The sequence below is a fragment of the Bombina bombina genome, chromosome 3, assembly GCF_027579735.1.
Source record: "Bombina bombina isolate aBomBom1 chromosome 3, aBomBom1.pri, whole genome shotgun sequence".
NCBI classification, from domain to species: domain Eukaryota; kingdom Metazoa; phylum Chordata; class Amphibia; order Anura; family Bombinatoridae; genus Bombina; species Bombina bombina.
In genome coordinates, this window is record NC_069501.1 from 277583694 (window position 1) to 277601237 (window position 17544).

The 17544-nt window shown below is 36.9% G+C and overlaps 1 protein-coding gene across 2 annotated transcripts in view; it reads right to left on the reverse strand.

Annotated features, from left to right (window-relative positions):
• The window catches only part of NCBP3 (nuclear cap binding subunit 3), a gene marked incomplete at its 3' end in the record, with an annotated part of 69560 nt that extends 58814 nt beyond the window's left edge, over window positions 1-10746 (reverse strand). For both annotated transcript variants that reach the window (XM_053706304.1, XM_053706303.1), the window contains 5 exon segments: window positions 493-618; window positions 4658-4783; window positions 6434-6539; window positions 8300-8365; window positions 10465-10746. In XM_053706304.1, coding sequence (XP_053562279.1) covers window positions 493-618; window positions 4658-4783; window positions 6434-6539; window positions 8300-8365; window positions 10465-10596 — 556 coding nt within the window.
• Between the last annotated feature and the right edge of the window lie 6798 nt (window positions 10747-17544).

Sequence of the window (17544 nt, forward strand, 5' to 3'; positions counted from 1 at the left end):
CACTTCATTCAACTTTACATTGAAGCTTTTTTTAAAATACTTTCATTTTCTTAAAGACCGATGATCCTCTGCCCGCAGCTCCTGCTGTAGTTAGCACAGAGATGACGAATCCGGGTTCCTCCAATCATTGCGTGCCTCACAAGCTGGAAGCCAAAGGGGACACACAATGATTGGAGGAACCCGGATTCGTCATCGCTGTGCTAACTACAGCAGGAGCTGTGGGTGGAAGATCGCCGGTCTGCTTTCCATAAAGAAAAGCTAAGTATTTTAAAAAAGAAGCTGCAATGTAAAGTTTAATGAATTAAAGTGCCCCTGTTTTTAAAATGAGTATTTTTAGATACCAGGCACTTAATAAAACTTTACATTCACTTCAAAATAACAGTGTTGGTTATGGAATGGGGAATAAAAATTGTTAAATATAGATAATACCTTTAAGTAGCCTGTCCCTTTAACTAAAGAAATGCACACACAAAAAAAAAAAAAAGAAGTTACCCATTTTAGATTTTGAAGTGGTGCTCTCCTTCACCTTTCTAGTTTTACTCTTCAGGTCAGTGGACATCGAGGTTGTGTTTAATAGAGCACGAGTGGCACTTACTTCATCAAGCCAAACTACATTACCTAGAAAGAAAATGGGAAGTATATAATATAAAAAATTAGAAATGGAACAGTTTAAAAAAAAAAAAAATTGTATAACAGGTTGCATAAAAAAAAAAAAAAAAAAAAAAAAAAGAAGTTTGTACATTATTAAATACTGGGCTAATTTAAAAGAAAAACAAACATTTAGTAGATGTGTCAATCTGAGTGATGAGGCCACACAAATGTAAAGCTGTATAAGACCGCATTTGCAATAAATCAAGCAATAAATAATGCAGCTCTCAGGAGTATTTTTACTGCCTTTTATTTTCACCAATTTCTAATAAAAACATTTCTAAAAACAAAAAGGACCCTTACTAACCAATAGCAACCCTGTATATATAATATAATATTATATATATATATATATATATATATATATATATATATATATATATATATATATATATATATATATATATATATATATATATATATATATATATATATATATATATATATATATACATATACATATACACACACATATACATACACACACACACACAGGTAACCCCAGTTTATAATGTAAGTCAATTGGAAGTGAGGGAGTTAGGTTCCAGGCCCCTCTCAAAATTGTCATAAGTAACACCTAATACATTATTTTTAAAGCTTTGAAATGAAGACTTTTAAATGCTAAACAGAATTAGACACAATATATAATTAAACTAAGTTAAATGAACAAAAACATTTGCTAAAACAGCATTATAAACCTAATAAAAAAATAAAAAAAATCACACAACATAGACTTGCATTTTTTTGCAGTTCTTTCTATGCATTCCAATCTGGACGGATTTATAGACAGGAAGATCTTGTTCCTTTGAAAGCTGCTCAATAGCTCAGGTCTAGCTAGCTACACTGATTAATTTCAGCCTGCTTGTGTGCTTGGCTTGCATATATTTGCTGCAACACAAGGAGACAGTCCCAAAAAAAAAGGTTGTTATTCTGAAACGGTGCAGACCGAGGGGTGGGTGTGTATATACATACATATTTATTTTAGGTAAATAAAATAGATTGAAGTTACTATGGTCTCTATAAAATTATACGTTAATATTCATTAACAGCCATCTCAGTAATACTGGTAAACTCTTTGACCTTTTGGTTTATTTAAACATATAAAAGACAAAATTGGTGTAAGCTCCATTTGTGAACTTTTACTTTATCTTATTCTCATTATCTTTTCATGTAAATAAAAATTAGTTCATTATTAATTCACTTTGCAAAACTGTCCCTTAAATCCAAAAGATGGAAGTAAATTAGCAAACAGTTTAGTGTTAACTGGTAAAATAAACAATGTTTATATATAAGAATTGCAAATAATGTGTTGTTATAATCTTAAGCCACTATTAACCACTTAGCGGTGCACTATGCCTTTAAGTGAAACAAAAAGTTTTTCATTTGAATCAGTTACAATTCACTCGGTAAATGGAGGCGGAGCAATGGTCTAACAAAAAGCGTCACCTAATTGTGACGTAATCAGACACAGCCGGAAGAAGCCCCATGCCGTAAGGGGTGAAACGTTGTAGCGACAGGCAAGAAGGCTCGCACATGTGTTCCATGTCAGAATTTGGAATTATTTGATTTGCGCCTACAAAAGGTACCGGAAAGGTTCTGCAGCAACCGTCGATACATACAGTATCTCAGCATTGGAATCAGCGGATAGCGCACTTTGGAATGGGCAACCGGCCTCCCAGGTATCTGAGCTAGTTGTGATATCGTCAGGAGGGTTAGGTAAGTGACTCCATCTATACTCACCACGGTGATGTTATCAAAAGGAACCGGATAAAGGGTGAGCAAACACATACTTGACTTACTAACCCCGCCTATACTAGCTTCTGCTTAATATGGACTGACCTGTTAATACTGGGGGAGACTGCTCCGAGTGCTTATAATTGACCGCTGCTTGCTACACGCATATGTGGAATTATTGCTGTTTGTTTAACTGAAGAGTCAAGAAACAATTATTATAGGGAAATCTACTCCTGCTGGGGATTTAATTTACCCTATATGGATACAGAACTGAATCCTCTCTGTGAGCTCTGAAGTTTAATACTAGAATCTCAAAGGGTACCCTTGAGGACATTAGGAATTTGATATTTTCTGCTGTGAACACTTATTTATGACACCGCTATAGTGGCCTTTAATTATTAATATATATATATATATCTGCATTTTCTAGGTGTTTTTTTCTGATCTTTTATTTTACATATTTATAGTATTGTGCTAGACAAGGGTAGCCCTTTGGAGTAATTGTGCAAGGGATATGACTGCCCTGCACTTTTTCCCCTTCTCTCTTTTTGTACATACATACATACATACATACATACATACATAGAGAAAACGGCACTCTTGAGATAGAACAAAAGCTAGAACAACTTCCATGCCTGCTCATTTATACTGAAACTCAGGGTGCACGTTTTTTTGCACACTATGCCCCTTCACAGAGAAAAAATATCCTGTAGCATATCAGTCTGATCCTGCCCAGCGCCGAAATACCAGTCAATTCTTCTCTGAACAAGGGAAGCAACAAACCCAGACGATAGTTTCGGCCCTCTGTGGGCCTCGTCAGTGAGGTGCAGTTGTATCTCTCTAAGGGCATGTGTGCACGGGCTCCACGTATGGCTTACCCATTACTCTTAGGGAGACCCAAGAATAATTTACATAAATGTGAAAAAAAAGAAAACAGCAGCACTCCTGAGATAGAACAACCTCCATGGCTGTTCATACATACATATACACATATATATTTTTATGTACATGAAGGAGGGCACTCACAGGATTTGAATACTTGAATTATTTAATACAAAGAAAGTACATGAATAATTGTTGTCAATGTTTCGGCTCTATCCTTGAGCCTTCAAGACAAATTTTACATCTTATTACGGCTAACCTGGCGTGTTCTCGACTCTCTCCATTGGGAATTAATGATATGGCAATCTGCCTTCAAATGGTAACTGAGCACCCATTGTGCTCGGTTATCATATGAAGGCAGATGCTGGAAACCGAATGCTTGGGCTTCCAGCAGTATAGACGTAGATGTAAGCTATGCAGTACGATGGGCTATGTACCAGGACGTAGATCTAAATGCATCTGGCCCAAGGTGTTAACATGACGTTCTAGTATAAATAATAAACCAGGAAACCGTCAAGCTGCCTTTTTTTTTTTTTTATTTAATGCTGCCAATTAGCGGTAGGAGCACCAAATAACCAGGTTTCTATATCATTTGATGTTCAACTTTTTTTTTTCTTTTTTTTAGGACCAAGGGACACTTTAATGAGACAAAAATTTCCAAGGCATGACCTAACTGGGCGAATGCTGCTGCCTATTGGTTTTAGAGGCTGTATCTTATCAGGAGTTAAGCAGGACTGCTAATGCTAAAAACAATGCACTAAAGAATTAGCATGTTATTTTTGCACTTTATTGGTCATTTTTTACTGCAAGATATCAAACACAAATAAAACCTACATTTTTTTTCAGAAAGTCATTATATAAATATATTTTAAAATGGTGTGTATTTTCTATGGTGTACATAGTAAATAGCAGCATGGGAGTCTTTTTTTTTTATATTTAGAAACACATTTTACTGTCCCACATTTAAAATCAGTTCAAATTCCTAAAAGAGCAAAATTTATTATTTTATACTTATATTGTATAATTAAAATTCAGAGAAAATTATTTGTCACTATTCACTATCTAAATTATGCACACAAAAAAACCCCACAAAGTATACAATATCTAACCAAACAAATATTCCCAAGGTTTACTTAAAATTCTGATTTGCCAAATGATAGCTTAATACAGAAGACAAAAATGAATACTGGATTTTTCGTTGCTATTTAAAGATGTTTTTAATATTTTATATTAAAGGAATTGGCATTTCAGCGTGCACCTTTCTCACACTTCATTTAACATTAAAGATATGACATAACTGAATAGCACAGAAAAAAAAAATACACAGCAGATAGAACTTTTTAAAGAAAAACCTTAATAAATGGGTCTAGCACATGTGTAAAATATAACTTACAAGACGAATCATCCAGCCATTCAATAAAACCAGGTGGGTATTGTTTAAAGAATCCAAAGATATCTTGGGTGCTCATATCATCCACACCAGTGATATAAATTGCTTCTAGACGAACTTTTGGGATTGCTGAAAGACATGGTTATATGTTAAGTAATGTAACATTGCCACCGCCTCACTGGGATCACTCATGCTTTTTGTTTTTACAACTGTAATTTAGTACAACTATAGCCTATTTAATTTGACACTTCAAAGTATAAGGATCACCTGCTTAGCAACAAATCCTAAAAAAAAAAAAACTTTTTTTTAAAAAATATCTATACGCTGTAAGTTGATATCAGTAAATATATGCAGGGTTCTTCACAGAAAATTTTGCCAGTCAGGTGGCATTATGAAAAAGCAGGATGGGGGCAGTGTAACACCTTGCAATATAATATAATTTTGTGTCATTTATAAATGTATACAAGCTATACATGGCACAAATTAATTTCTCAAACTATCATTCAACCAATTTATATTAAACCACGCAACATTAAAAATGTCATATTAACAAATATTAGCTATAGCCAGGTGTTCAGTAAAATCATATAGTTGAGCCAAAAACTGGCATGTAGGGGACGCTATGCACCAATTAAATCTAATGAGCATGGAGTTAAGACAAAGTATAGAGAATGTTCATAGAACAAATAATCATATATAAAAGCAAACCAGTGTAAATGTCCTAGGGGAGTGAGGCCACAGGCCATCAAATTGACAATAATAGCCACCAAGATGGATGTGCCGGACAAACTGCCAAAGATATCAAGCAGCAGGGCAGCAACTCTTCATACAAACATGTGATGTAGTCCTAAAATGAGAATGATAGAAAGAGGCGCCTCATGTGCAGATCAGATGGTCTTATCTCTGGATCATATGCACCAAAAGTATCACAGGGTACTCACAATAGGTGAAAGCACCCAGTTGTGCTTATAGTCGCAAGCTGATATCTTACGGTGTATTAGCTAACCACCTCCCGCTTGCAGGAACAGGATCAGATGTCAGGATTGAACACCAATATTGGCATGCTGTATTGAACAGGCAAACAATTACTACTCTTTTATAAATTTATTAAAAGCAATTTAAAACCAAGTAGTATATCCCGGTGGAGCCCACATCTCCACTAGTAAAAGCAATGAAACAGCCAAGAGAAGACCATCTGATCTGCACATGAGGCGCCTCTTTCTATCATTCTCATTTTAGTTCAGTAAAATCAGTCAGGTGGTGTACCCACTAAAAAAGGCGCTGGGGAGAACACTGGTATAGCAAACAAAGTAGATGGCAATATTTCATTACTCTAAAATTAAAGAATTGTATAGACCAAAGTGCAACAGTAAAGAACTACAAGTGTAGGAGATAGATAGGATAGATAGATAAATATACAGGTCTCATCCAAAACACAGGCCCATAAATAAAAAAGCAGCCCTGTTGTGCATTTTATTTGGCCCTCATAATATTGTATGTATACAAAGAAAAAGGAGGAATTTCTTCAAACAAATATGTACTGATGGAGATGTTTTAGAATAAAAATTGTGAGAGAACCAATGTCCATCTGCTCTACACAATAACACAGGTAAATCACAGCAATTCTTCAGACATACAACAGTGGAAAATAATTTAAAGCACATTTTAGTCCATCTTTTTTAACTAATTATATTTACATTATTAGCATTTCTAAAACTTGCTGGCCCTCAGAGAAAAATAACTTCCATGTTAGAGTCAAATAAAAAGAATGTTGCACACCTTTTCTCACAATTTCTCGGTCCAATACAACATTCCTCTGATGGTCATCAACTTCTGCACGGAAATGGAAACGCTTTGCTCTCTGTTCCTTTTTCTCAATTGCTTCCTAAGATCAAGACATATACAATGTTGTCAAACATGTAATTACAACTACAATAGAAATGTAATATTGCATCAATTTGATTGCAGATATTTCATTATAAGTAGCAATTGCTCACTTGCTGATAAGAACAACTGCATGATTAAGGGCATCTAGGCCGAAACGTTGCTGTCTGGTTTACAAAGCATAATAAATAACTTAAAGTTTGGAGGGCTTCTGCTTTTTTTTTTTTGATAAAGAGCGACCAACAGCTTTATTGGTAATAAGCAACAGTTTTACAAACATGAAGAAGCTGGGGGGTTTCTTACTACAAACACACAGTTTAAAAACATGCAGTATAACTAAAAGATAGAAAAAACAAAATATAAAATAAATGAACAATTTTGTAAAGCACACGTAACCACAATCCTCTAGGTTGCTGGTAAAAACATTTACATCTCTCAACTTTTCTATTCCACTGTTAGGAAAAAGCAGCAGGACATAGTGACAACAGAGGGAAGAAAAAAAAAAAAAAAAACAGATGATACAAAAGAATGTTGAGATTTTATAAGGCAACGGAGATGCTTTAATATGATAGCAACGCATTTCAAAGATTATTCTGAAATACGATTACAAAAGGAAGAATTAAACTCTGAAAGACATCAAGCAGCATGTGACAGTGCAATCACAATGTGCTAAATTTTATCCCTTTTTTTTTTTAAATTCCTAGAAAAGCTGATAAAGCTTTCAGGCAGCTGCATATTAAGTTTACATAGTGGTGTAAATTCTACACCTCTTAATGGGATAGAAAGGTCAAAATTGAAAGGAGCCTAAATGCATTTCAATTTGAAATAGTTTTGCAATAAAGTTCCATTAGCAAATTTTGCTTCTAGTAAAAGTTATTACTGCTTTTCTGAGGCATACACACATATCCTGTGAAGGCCTGTGCACCATGTGTCATACAAGCCACCACTGACTCTGAGAAGGTGTAGTGTTTGAATACTGGTGCAGGGCCCTCACAGAATATGTGCATATGCCACAGAAAAACCGTAATTACTTTTACTAGAAGTATTTTTGCTAATGGAAGTATATTGCAAAAATTCTTCTATTTTAAAATGAAATCCTCCCCCCATGCACATTTCAATATTTACCTTTCGCTTTAAATTCTGTTGTAAGTAAATAATCACGTGTAATTTTAAAGGGACACTAAACCCAATTTTTTTTTCTTTCGTGATTCAGATACAGCATGCAATTTTAAACAACTTTCTAATTTACTCCTATTATCTATTGTCTTCGTTCTCGATATCTTTATTTGAAAAAGGCATCTAAGCTTTTTTTGGTTCAGCACTCTGGACAGCACTTTTTTTATTGGTGGATGAATTTATCCACCAATCAGCAAAGACAAACCAGGTTGTGTTCACAAAAAAAATGGGCCGGCATCTAAACTTACATTCTTGCATTTCAAATAAAGATACCAAGAGAATGAAGAATATTTGATAATAGGAGTAAATTAGAAAGTTGCTTAAAATGTCATTCTCTATCTGAATCACAAAAGAAAAAAAAATTGGGTTCAGTGTCCCTTTAACCACCTTAGCTATCAGAGAAGGCATCAACGCATTGCATCCTGGGGGTTAATCTTTGTCAGCTGAGTATACAAGAGCAATAAAAAGCCAAGATGTAATGTATAATAAGGCAAGATTAATAATGTTAATGCCAAGGGATGATAGGCTCTAGTGTTCTCACTATTAGATGGCATAACTGAAGAAACATTTCCTATGACAACATACCTTGGTAGTGACATCAATCCCAGTTATAAATGTTCCTGCCTTATTCTCATATCGTCTGGTGGTTTCCTAGGCAAACAAAATCATATAAAGCATCACTGCCTAGAGACATATGACCGTGCAGTCACAAGTATAGAGATCACAGGATGTGACATGACCAAGAGCAATGTTTTACCACATCCTGATAGAAAATCTAAGTAATCTGCAACATGAAAACCTTCTCCACAAATTGGAGGATACATAAATCATGGGTTAGCAAATCCTGAACCTAGAGTAACTTAATTCAGAACCTTCGGAATTGGTTAATTTATATATAGACATCATGAAAACTCATGATTAAAGTGCATATGAATGCATTACAGTTTTTAATGACATTTTCCTAATGCACATGTATTAGCAAAAATACATAGACAGTGTAGTAAACTATATGATTGCTTCAATGAAAGGTTTTACTGGGCGCATAGCATATGTATATATGGCCGGTGCACCCTCATTTAAAAAAAGACAGCTGCCATGTATTCATCAGCAAACAGGCATTGTCAATGCAATGTATGCTCTCTGATCAGCTGCAGTGTTTAAGAACATGTTGCATGCACAGTAGTGCTATCACAAAAATAATACAATTGTTAGACTATTTGAATAAAAGCATTTTGCAATTCTCACACACTAGCAAAATGTCTGTTTCAGCTTGTGGTGGGTAGGATGGACTCCTCTGTAATAAGAATAAATGATCCAGTTAAAAGGGATACGAAACCCAAATGTTTTCCTTTCACAATTCAATTTTAAGCAACTTTCTAATTTAGTCCCATTATCAATTTTTTATTCGTTCACTTAGTATCTTTATTTGAAAAAGCAGGAATGTAAGCTTAGGAGACGGACCATTTTTGGTTCAGTACCCTGGCTAGTGCTTGCCGACTGGTGGCTATATGCATGCTCTTTCTAAACCATGAAAGAAAAAAATTTGGGTTTCATATTGAAAAATGCAGCTTCTTTGTAGGCTCAAATCTAGGAGTAAAATAAGCATGCTAAAAAGTTTTTTTTTTTTTTTTTTTAAATTAAAAAAAAAAAATCATACTAAGGCACTTTTTTTCACTCTCAAAAATTAATCTGGAATAACAGCCTCATTTCTATAAAGATGAATTACTTTAAAATGGGTTGCTAGGGTCATACATCTCCTGATGTACTCCTTGACTAATGTATGGTACGGCAAACCCATGTAATAGCGAGATGTGGGCTAGATCTGTATTAACCCCCTGCCCGGATTTGGCCACGGTGGAGGCAGCTTCCACTTTTCTTCTACTCAACGATGGATGAGTGTAGCTAGATGTAAAAGAGCAACTCTAATGTCAGCCTCTGCAGGCAAAGCGTCATGTACCAGCCAGCCTAAGGGATTTAATAAAACAAATGTGCACCACTTTTCTTATTAGATTAATAATGAAACCTTGCAGCACGGCAAGGGTTAATTGAGATAGATGGAGTGGTGGTTCTATTAAAGGGAGGTTTGAAGGGTTGTGTGTATATCAATGATAACGTGTCTTGCGAAAAGCATCTGACAGTGCTCTGCTATCACCCTTAAATGGATATAAAACAGTCTGTTTCATTGTTGTAATACAAAACAGTGGTTATACAGTGCCAGGGTTCAAAATGTCTAGTCCTACGATACTAGCCATGCCAAAATGTTAATTGCTGCTTCTAAAATCCCACCTATTACCCCACTCCCTCTTTTGCATATGTTTAGCCATTGTAAAACACATTACCGTTTTAATGTGTGCATTACTCACCTTTACTGATTACATGATTAAATATTAGATGTGTAATGAGTGACTGGTCAGATCATAGGGAAAAACAAAACATAACAGAACACACTAAAGGTATCAATCGTGTGTATTTATAATGCAGGGTATATTATGTCAATTGTGGCTATCCTTGAGTGCTCCCGTCTGTTTGCTTTCCCCCACCCCACTATGGGTGTCTATCCACAAACACAACTGTACTGACAGAACTTAATTAATGGAGGAATGAGCTTTACGCTGCACCATGTCATGTATTGTAGGCCGGTGACAGCTCCATGTGCCATTATTTCTGCCGCTTGGGAGGCACTCGGGGCAGTGCCATATATATGAAGCTGGGTACTAAATCCCACCCTCGGTACCCGCCATCAAACGTACCGGCACGACCTCCCGTGATGACCTCGTCGCCGGTGCGGCCTCCAGCTCGCCTTCCTCCACTTCCATGGGCTCCGGGTCCGTACCACCTCCCCCCGATTTTACGGAAACTCTTAGGCTCTCCACAGCAGCCATCCAATCTAAACCACCCCACCGGGCCGACGACTAGCAAAGGTAGCAAGCAAGCGCTGAGTCTCTCACTCTTAGGTCATAGAGTATGAGGCCAAGTGGGCTAGACGGGCCAGAGCACATGACCTATAGGTGAAAGGGTAGCAGCCATCTTGGTTGAGGAACTGAATCAAATCGTAAGTGCGTGGAGAATCACGTGACGTGCTGGGCATGCTTGTTATACAATAACGCCCATTTTGTAAAAAAACAAATAAACTAATAATTGTATATCCGTAAAGGGAGATGATTAACCGTTCTGTCAAGTTTTAATAGTATTGTGAATTAAATATCATACAATATCGTACACTGCGCAATTATCTTTTGGTTTCTTCTCTTGTTTAACGCTATTTAAAGGGATATGAAACCCTTGATTCAGATGGAACATGCATTTTTAAAGGGACAATGTAACCAAAATTTGTATTTTGTGATTCAGATTGAGCATGAAATTTTAAGCAACTTTCTAATTTACTCCTATTATAAAATTTTCTTCATTCTCTTGGTATCTTTATTTGAAATGCAAGTATGTAAGTTTAGATGTCGGCCCATTTTTGGTGAACAACCTGGGTTGTCCTTGCTGATTGGTGGATAAATTAATCCACCAATAAAAAAGTGCTGTCCAGAGTACTGAACCCAAAAAAAGCTTAGATGCCTTCTTTTTCAAATAAAGATAGCAAGAGAATGAAGAAAATTTGATAATAGGAGTAAATTAGAAAGTTGCTTAAAATTGCATGCTCTTTCTGAATTACAAAATAAATAATTTGGGTTCAGTGTCCCTTTAAGCAACTTTTTATTTTACTCATATTATTATTATTTTTCTTCTATCTCTGGGTATCTTTATTTATAAAAGCAGGAATTTAAGCTTAGTAGCCGGCCCATTTTTGGTTCAGGACCTGAGTAGCGATTGCTAATTGTTGGCTACCTTTAACTAGTAATCAGCAAGTGCTACCCAGGTTCTGAACCAAAAATGGTCTGGCTCCTAAGCTTACATTCCTGCCTTTTTTAATAAAGATACCAAGAGAACAGAGACAAATTTATAATAGGAGTAAATTAAAAAGTTGTGTAAAATTGCATGCTCTATCTGAATCATGAAAGAAAAAAATTGGGTTACATATCCCTTTAAAACAACTTTTAACGATAATAGTGTAATTGGCCCCTACCTGGCCATACCCTAAAATCTGCATCAGAGAGGGAGCGTAGTTAACTGCCTGAGAGGATGCCTTAGAGGAGAGCTCCGTAATCATACTATTAATATAAATAGAAAATTCAGTTAAGAGACCTAAAATCCTAACTTTTTTGTCAAGTTTTACTATCTTGGACTCTTGAGATAACATTTGCATAACTTGATTGCCCTAAATATCATTTTTTTTGGAGTTTTCTCATTTATGGACACCGCCTCGGATCCAACCTACAGGGAGGATAATCGAAGCCTATATTGTATTTTCAGCCTCGCACCTAAGCTTTTCTACGCAACTACCTGACAGCAGCTTCAGAGGGTCGGGGCTCCGCTCCAGAGCAACTGCTACTGCTGCCGTGGTGAGTGCTGTGTATGGAGCACGAAGAAGCTTTCCTGCAAGTGCGTCACTGGCGACTCCACACAGCCCAAACCGCTCTGACTGTCAGCTGCAACAATACTGAGCCCTCCTTTAGATCGCTGAGGCTCAGTGGCGAATTGGCAGCTGATTATTTTGTGTACCCACACAAACTCTACTTACAATCCATCTGAGGGTTCTGTGTGAGCCTGCTGTAGGCGGAGTGGAGCGAACGCTCGCCATCTTGTTTTCTCCTACTGTGTTGGAGACCGACTGCCTCACGTATCTCGGGCATGAAACCTAATTAGCATCTCAGAGTAAAGGAGACCTGATCTGCCCTAGCAAGCTTTCATCTAGATCTATTCCTCCCTGAAGTTACCGGAGGACACAGGCTTGGGCCCGTATATATCTGCACAAAGTGAAACATCACATCCTTGGTTTCTGGGTGAGATCTTATCTATACACTTTATACACATTCAGCTAGATTACGAGTTTTGCGTTATGACTCAAATAGCATAGTTAAGGGCCATAACGCCTCATTTTCCCTAACGCTGCTATTACAAGTTTTTGTAGCTTCACAAAAATCACCATGTACACTCAAATCCAGAACGCTCTCCCAGATCAGTAGTTATTGATAGATTGTTACTAAAAACATTCACAAATCACTTCAAAAATATTAGACAAAGTACACTTACACTCATACAAACACTCGACAATTTTTATATTTTTTAAGAATGTATTTAGAAAAAAATATATAACAGGTAAAAGATACGAGATCTCGGGTGTTAGAAAAAAAGGCACAAAAAAACAATTTCACATTAAGATGTAGTATACCCTGCGCAAACACTCTAAGACAGTGTACCTCTAGTTCACCTCAAAGGGTTCCCTAGTGAGCCCCTAAATAAATAACAAGTATACGAGAAAATAGAGGGGAGCGCCAATATAGGCTGAGGTATAGGTGAAAAAGTTGTAGTCGTTTGCTAAAAACAATTATAATCAGCTATATAAAATTGATAAAATGAATAAAGGATGATAAAATAGAATACGATATATGTATCTATTTTAATACAATATACAAGAAAAAATGGCAAAATACATATATTCAAAATACAAGATGCAAGAAACAATGGCAAAATACATAAATTCAATATCATGGATCCATGTAACAAACTTAAAATATATACAAAATGAATACAGAGATATAAAATAGATAACAATGCATAAAAACAAAGTACAACACTGTAGGGCTACAGTGAATAAATGAGAATGGCCTGAGGCCCAAAAGGGTCCAAAAACATAATTTATGTAAGAACTTACCTGATAAATTCATTTCTTTCATATTAGCAAGAGTCCATGAGCTAGTGACGTATGGGATATACATTCCTACCAGGAGGGACAAAGTTTCCCAAACCTCAAAATGCCTATAAATACACCCCTCACCACACCCACAATTCAGTTTAACGAATAGCCAAGAAGTGGGGTGATAAAAAAGTGCGAAAGCATATAAAATAAGGAATTGGAATAATTGTGCTTTATACAAAATCATAACCACCACAAAAAAAGGGCGGGCCTCATGGACTCTTGCTAATATGAAAGAAATGAATTTTTCAGGTAAGTTCTTACATAAATTATGTTTTCTTTCATGTAATTAGCAAGAGTCCATGAGCTAGTGACGTATGGGATAATGATTACCCAAGATGTGGATCTTTCCACACAAGAGTCACTAGAGAGGGAGGGATAAAATAAAGACAGCCAATTCCTGCTGAAAATAATCCACACCCAAAATAAAGTTTAATGAAAAACATAAGCAGAAGATTCAAACTGAAACCGCTGCCTGAAGTACTTTTCTACCAAAAACTGCTTCAGAAGAAGAAAATACATCAAAATGGTAGAATTTAGTAAAAGTATGCAAAGAGGACCAAGTTGCTGCTTTGCAAATCTGATCAACCGAAGCTTCATTCCTAAACGCCCAGGAAGTAGAAACTGACCTAGTAGAATGAGCTGTAATCCTCTGAGGCGGAGTTTTACCCGACTCAACATAGGCAAGATGAATTAAAGATTTCAACCAAGATGCCAAAGAAATGGCAGAAGCTTTCTGGCCTTTTCTAGAACCGGAAAAGATAACAAATAGACTAGAAGTCTTTCGGAAAGATTTAGTAGCTTCAATATAATATTTCAAAGCTCTAACAACATCCAAAGAATGCAACGATTTCTCCTTAGAATTCTTAGGATTAGGACATAATGAAGGAACCACAATTTCTCTACTAATGTTGTTGGAATTCACAACTTTAGGTAAAAATTCAAAAGAAGTTCGCAACACCGCCTTATCCTGATGAAAAATCAGAAAAGGAGACTCACAAGAAAGAGCAGATAATTCAGAAACTCTTCTGGCAGAAGAGATGGCCAAAAGGAACAAAACTTTCCAAGAAAGTAATTTAATGTCCAATGAATGCATAGGTTCAAATGGAGGAGCTTGAAGAGCCCCCAGAACCAAATTCAAACTCCAAGGAGGAGAAATTGACTTAATGACAGGCTTTATACGAACCAAAGCTTGTACAAAACAATGAATATCAGGAAGAATAGCAATCTTTCTGTGAAAAAGAACAGAAAGAGCAGAGATTTGTCCTTTCAAGGAACTTGCGGACAAACCCTTATCTAAACCATCCTGAAGAAACTGTAATATTCTCGGTATTCTAAAAGAATGCCAAGAAAAATGATGAGAAAGACACCAAGAAATATAAGTCTTCCAGACTCTATAATATATCTCTCTAGATACAGATTTACGAGCCTGTAACATAGTATTAATCACAGAGTCAGAGAAACCTCTTTGACCAAGAATCAAGCGTTCAATCTCCATACCTTTAAATTTAAGGATTTCAGATCCTGATGGAAAAAAGGACCTTGAGACAGAAGGTCTGGTCTTAACGGAAGAGTCCACGGTTGGCAAGAGGCCATCCGGACAAGATCCGCATACCAAAACCTGTGAGGCCATGCCGGAGCTACCAGCAGAACAAACGAGCATTCCTTCAGAATCTTGGAGATTACTCTTGGAAGAAGAACTAGAGGCGGAAAGATATAGGCAGGATGATACTTCCAAGGAAGTGATAATGCATCCACTGCCTCCGCCTGAGTATCCCGGGATCTGGACAGATACCTGGGAAGTTTCTTGTTTAGATGAGACGCCATCAGATCTATTTCTGGAAGTTCCCACATTTGAACAATCTGAAGAAATACCTCTGGGTGAAGAGACCATTCGCCCGGATGCAATGTTTGGCGACTGAGATAATCCGCTTCCCAATTGTCTATACCTGGGATATGAACCGCAGAGATTAGACAGGAGCTGGATTCAGCCCAAACCAAAATTCGAGATACTTCTTTCATAGCCAGAGGACTGTGAGTCCCTCCTTGATGATTGATGTATGCCACAGTTGTGACATTGTCTGTCTGAAAACAAATGAACGATTCTCTCTTCAGAAGAGGCCAAAACTGAAGAGCTCTGAAAATTGCACGGAGTTCCAAAATATTGATCGGTAATCTCACCTCCTGAGATTCCCAAACTCCTTGTGCCGTCAGAGATCCCCACACAGCTCCCCAACCTGTGAGACTTGCATCTGTTGAAATTACAGTCCAGGTCGGAAGCACAAAAGAAGCCCCCTGAATTAAACGATGGTGATCTGTCCACCACGTTAGAGAGTGTCGAACAAACGGTTTTAAAGATATTAATTGAGATATCTTTGTGTAATCCTTGCACCATTGATTCAGCATACAGAGCTGAAGAGGTCGCATGTGAAAACGAGCAAAGGGGATCGCGTCCGATGCAGCAGTCATAAGACCTAGAATTTCCATGCATAAGGCTACCGAAGGGAATGATTGTGACTGAAGGTTTCGACAAGCTGCAATCAATTTTAGACGTCTCTTGTCTGTTAAAGACAGAGTCATGGACACTGAATCTATCTGGAAACCCAGAAAGGTTACCCTTGTCTGAGGAATCAAAGATCTTTTTGGTAAATTGATCCTCCAACCATGATCTTGAAGAAACAACACAAGTCGATTCGTATGAGATTCTGCTAAATGTAAAGACTGAGCAAGTACCAAGATATCGTCCAAATAAGGAAATACCACAATACCCTGTTCAGACAGAAGGGCACCGAGAACCTTTGAAAAAATTCTTGGAGCTGTAGCTAGGCCAAACGGTAGAGCCACAAACTGGTAATGCTTGTCCAGAAAAGAGAATCTCAGGAACTGATAATGATCTGGATGAATCGGAATATGCAGATATGCATCCTGTAAATCTATTGTGGACATATAATTCCCTTGCTGAACAAAAGGCAAGATAGTCCTTACAGTTACCATCTTGAACGATGGTATCCTTACATAACGATTCAATATTTTTAGATCCAGAACTGGTCTGAAGGAATTCTCCTTCTTTGGTACAATGAAGAGATTTGAATAAAACCCCATCCCCTGTTCCGGAACTGGAACTGGCATAATTACTCCAGCCAACTCTAGATCTGAAACACAATTCAGAAATGCTTGAGCTTTCACTGGATTTACTGGGACACGGGAAAGAAAAAATCTCTTTGCAGGAGGTCTCATCTTGAAACCAATTCTGTACCCTTCTGAAACAATGTTCTGAATCCAAAGATTGTGAACAGAATTGATCCAAATTTCTTTGAAAAAACGTAACCTGCCCCCTACCAGCTGAGCTGGAATGAGGGCCGCACCTTCATGTGGACTTAGAAGCAGGCTTTGCCTTTCTAGCAGGCTTGGATTTATTCCAGACTGGAGATGGTTTCCAAACTGAAACTGCTCCTGAGGATGAAGGATCAGGCTTTTGTTCTTTGTTGAAACGAAAGGAACGAAAACGATTATTAGCCCTGTTTTTACCTTTAGATTTTTTAATCCTGTGGTAAAAAAGTTCCTTTCCCACCAGTAACAGTTGAGATAATAGAATCCAACTGAGAACCAAATAATTTGTTACCCTGGAAAGAAATAGAAAGTAGAGTTGATTTAGAAGCCATATCAGCATTCCAAGTCTTAAGCCATAAAGCTCTTCTAGCTAAAATAGCTAGAGACATAAACCTGACATCAACTCTGATAATATCAAAAATGGCATCACAGATAAAATTATTAGCATGCTGAAGAAGAATAATAATATCATGAGAATCATGATTTGTTACTTGTTGCGCTAAAGTTTCCAACCAAAAAGTTGAAGCTGCAGCAACATCAGCCAATGATATAGCAGGTCTAAGAAGATTACCTGAACACAGATAAGCTTTTCTTAGAAAGGATTCAATTTTCCTATCTAAAGGATCTTTAAACGAAGTACCATCTGACGTAGGAATGGTAGTACGTTTAGCAAGGGTAGAAATAGCCCCATCAACTT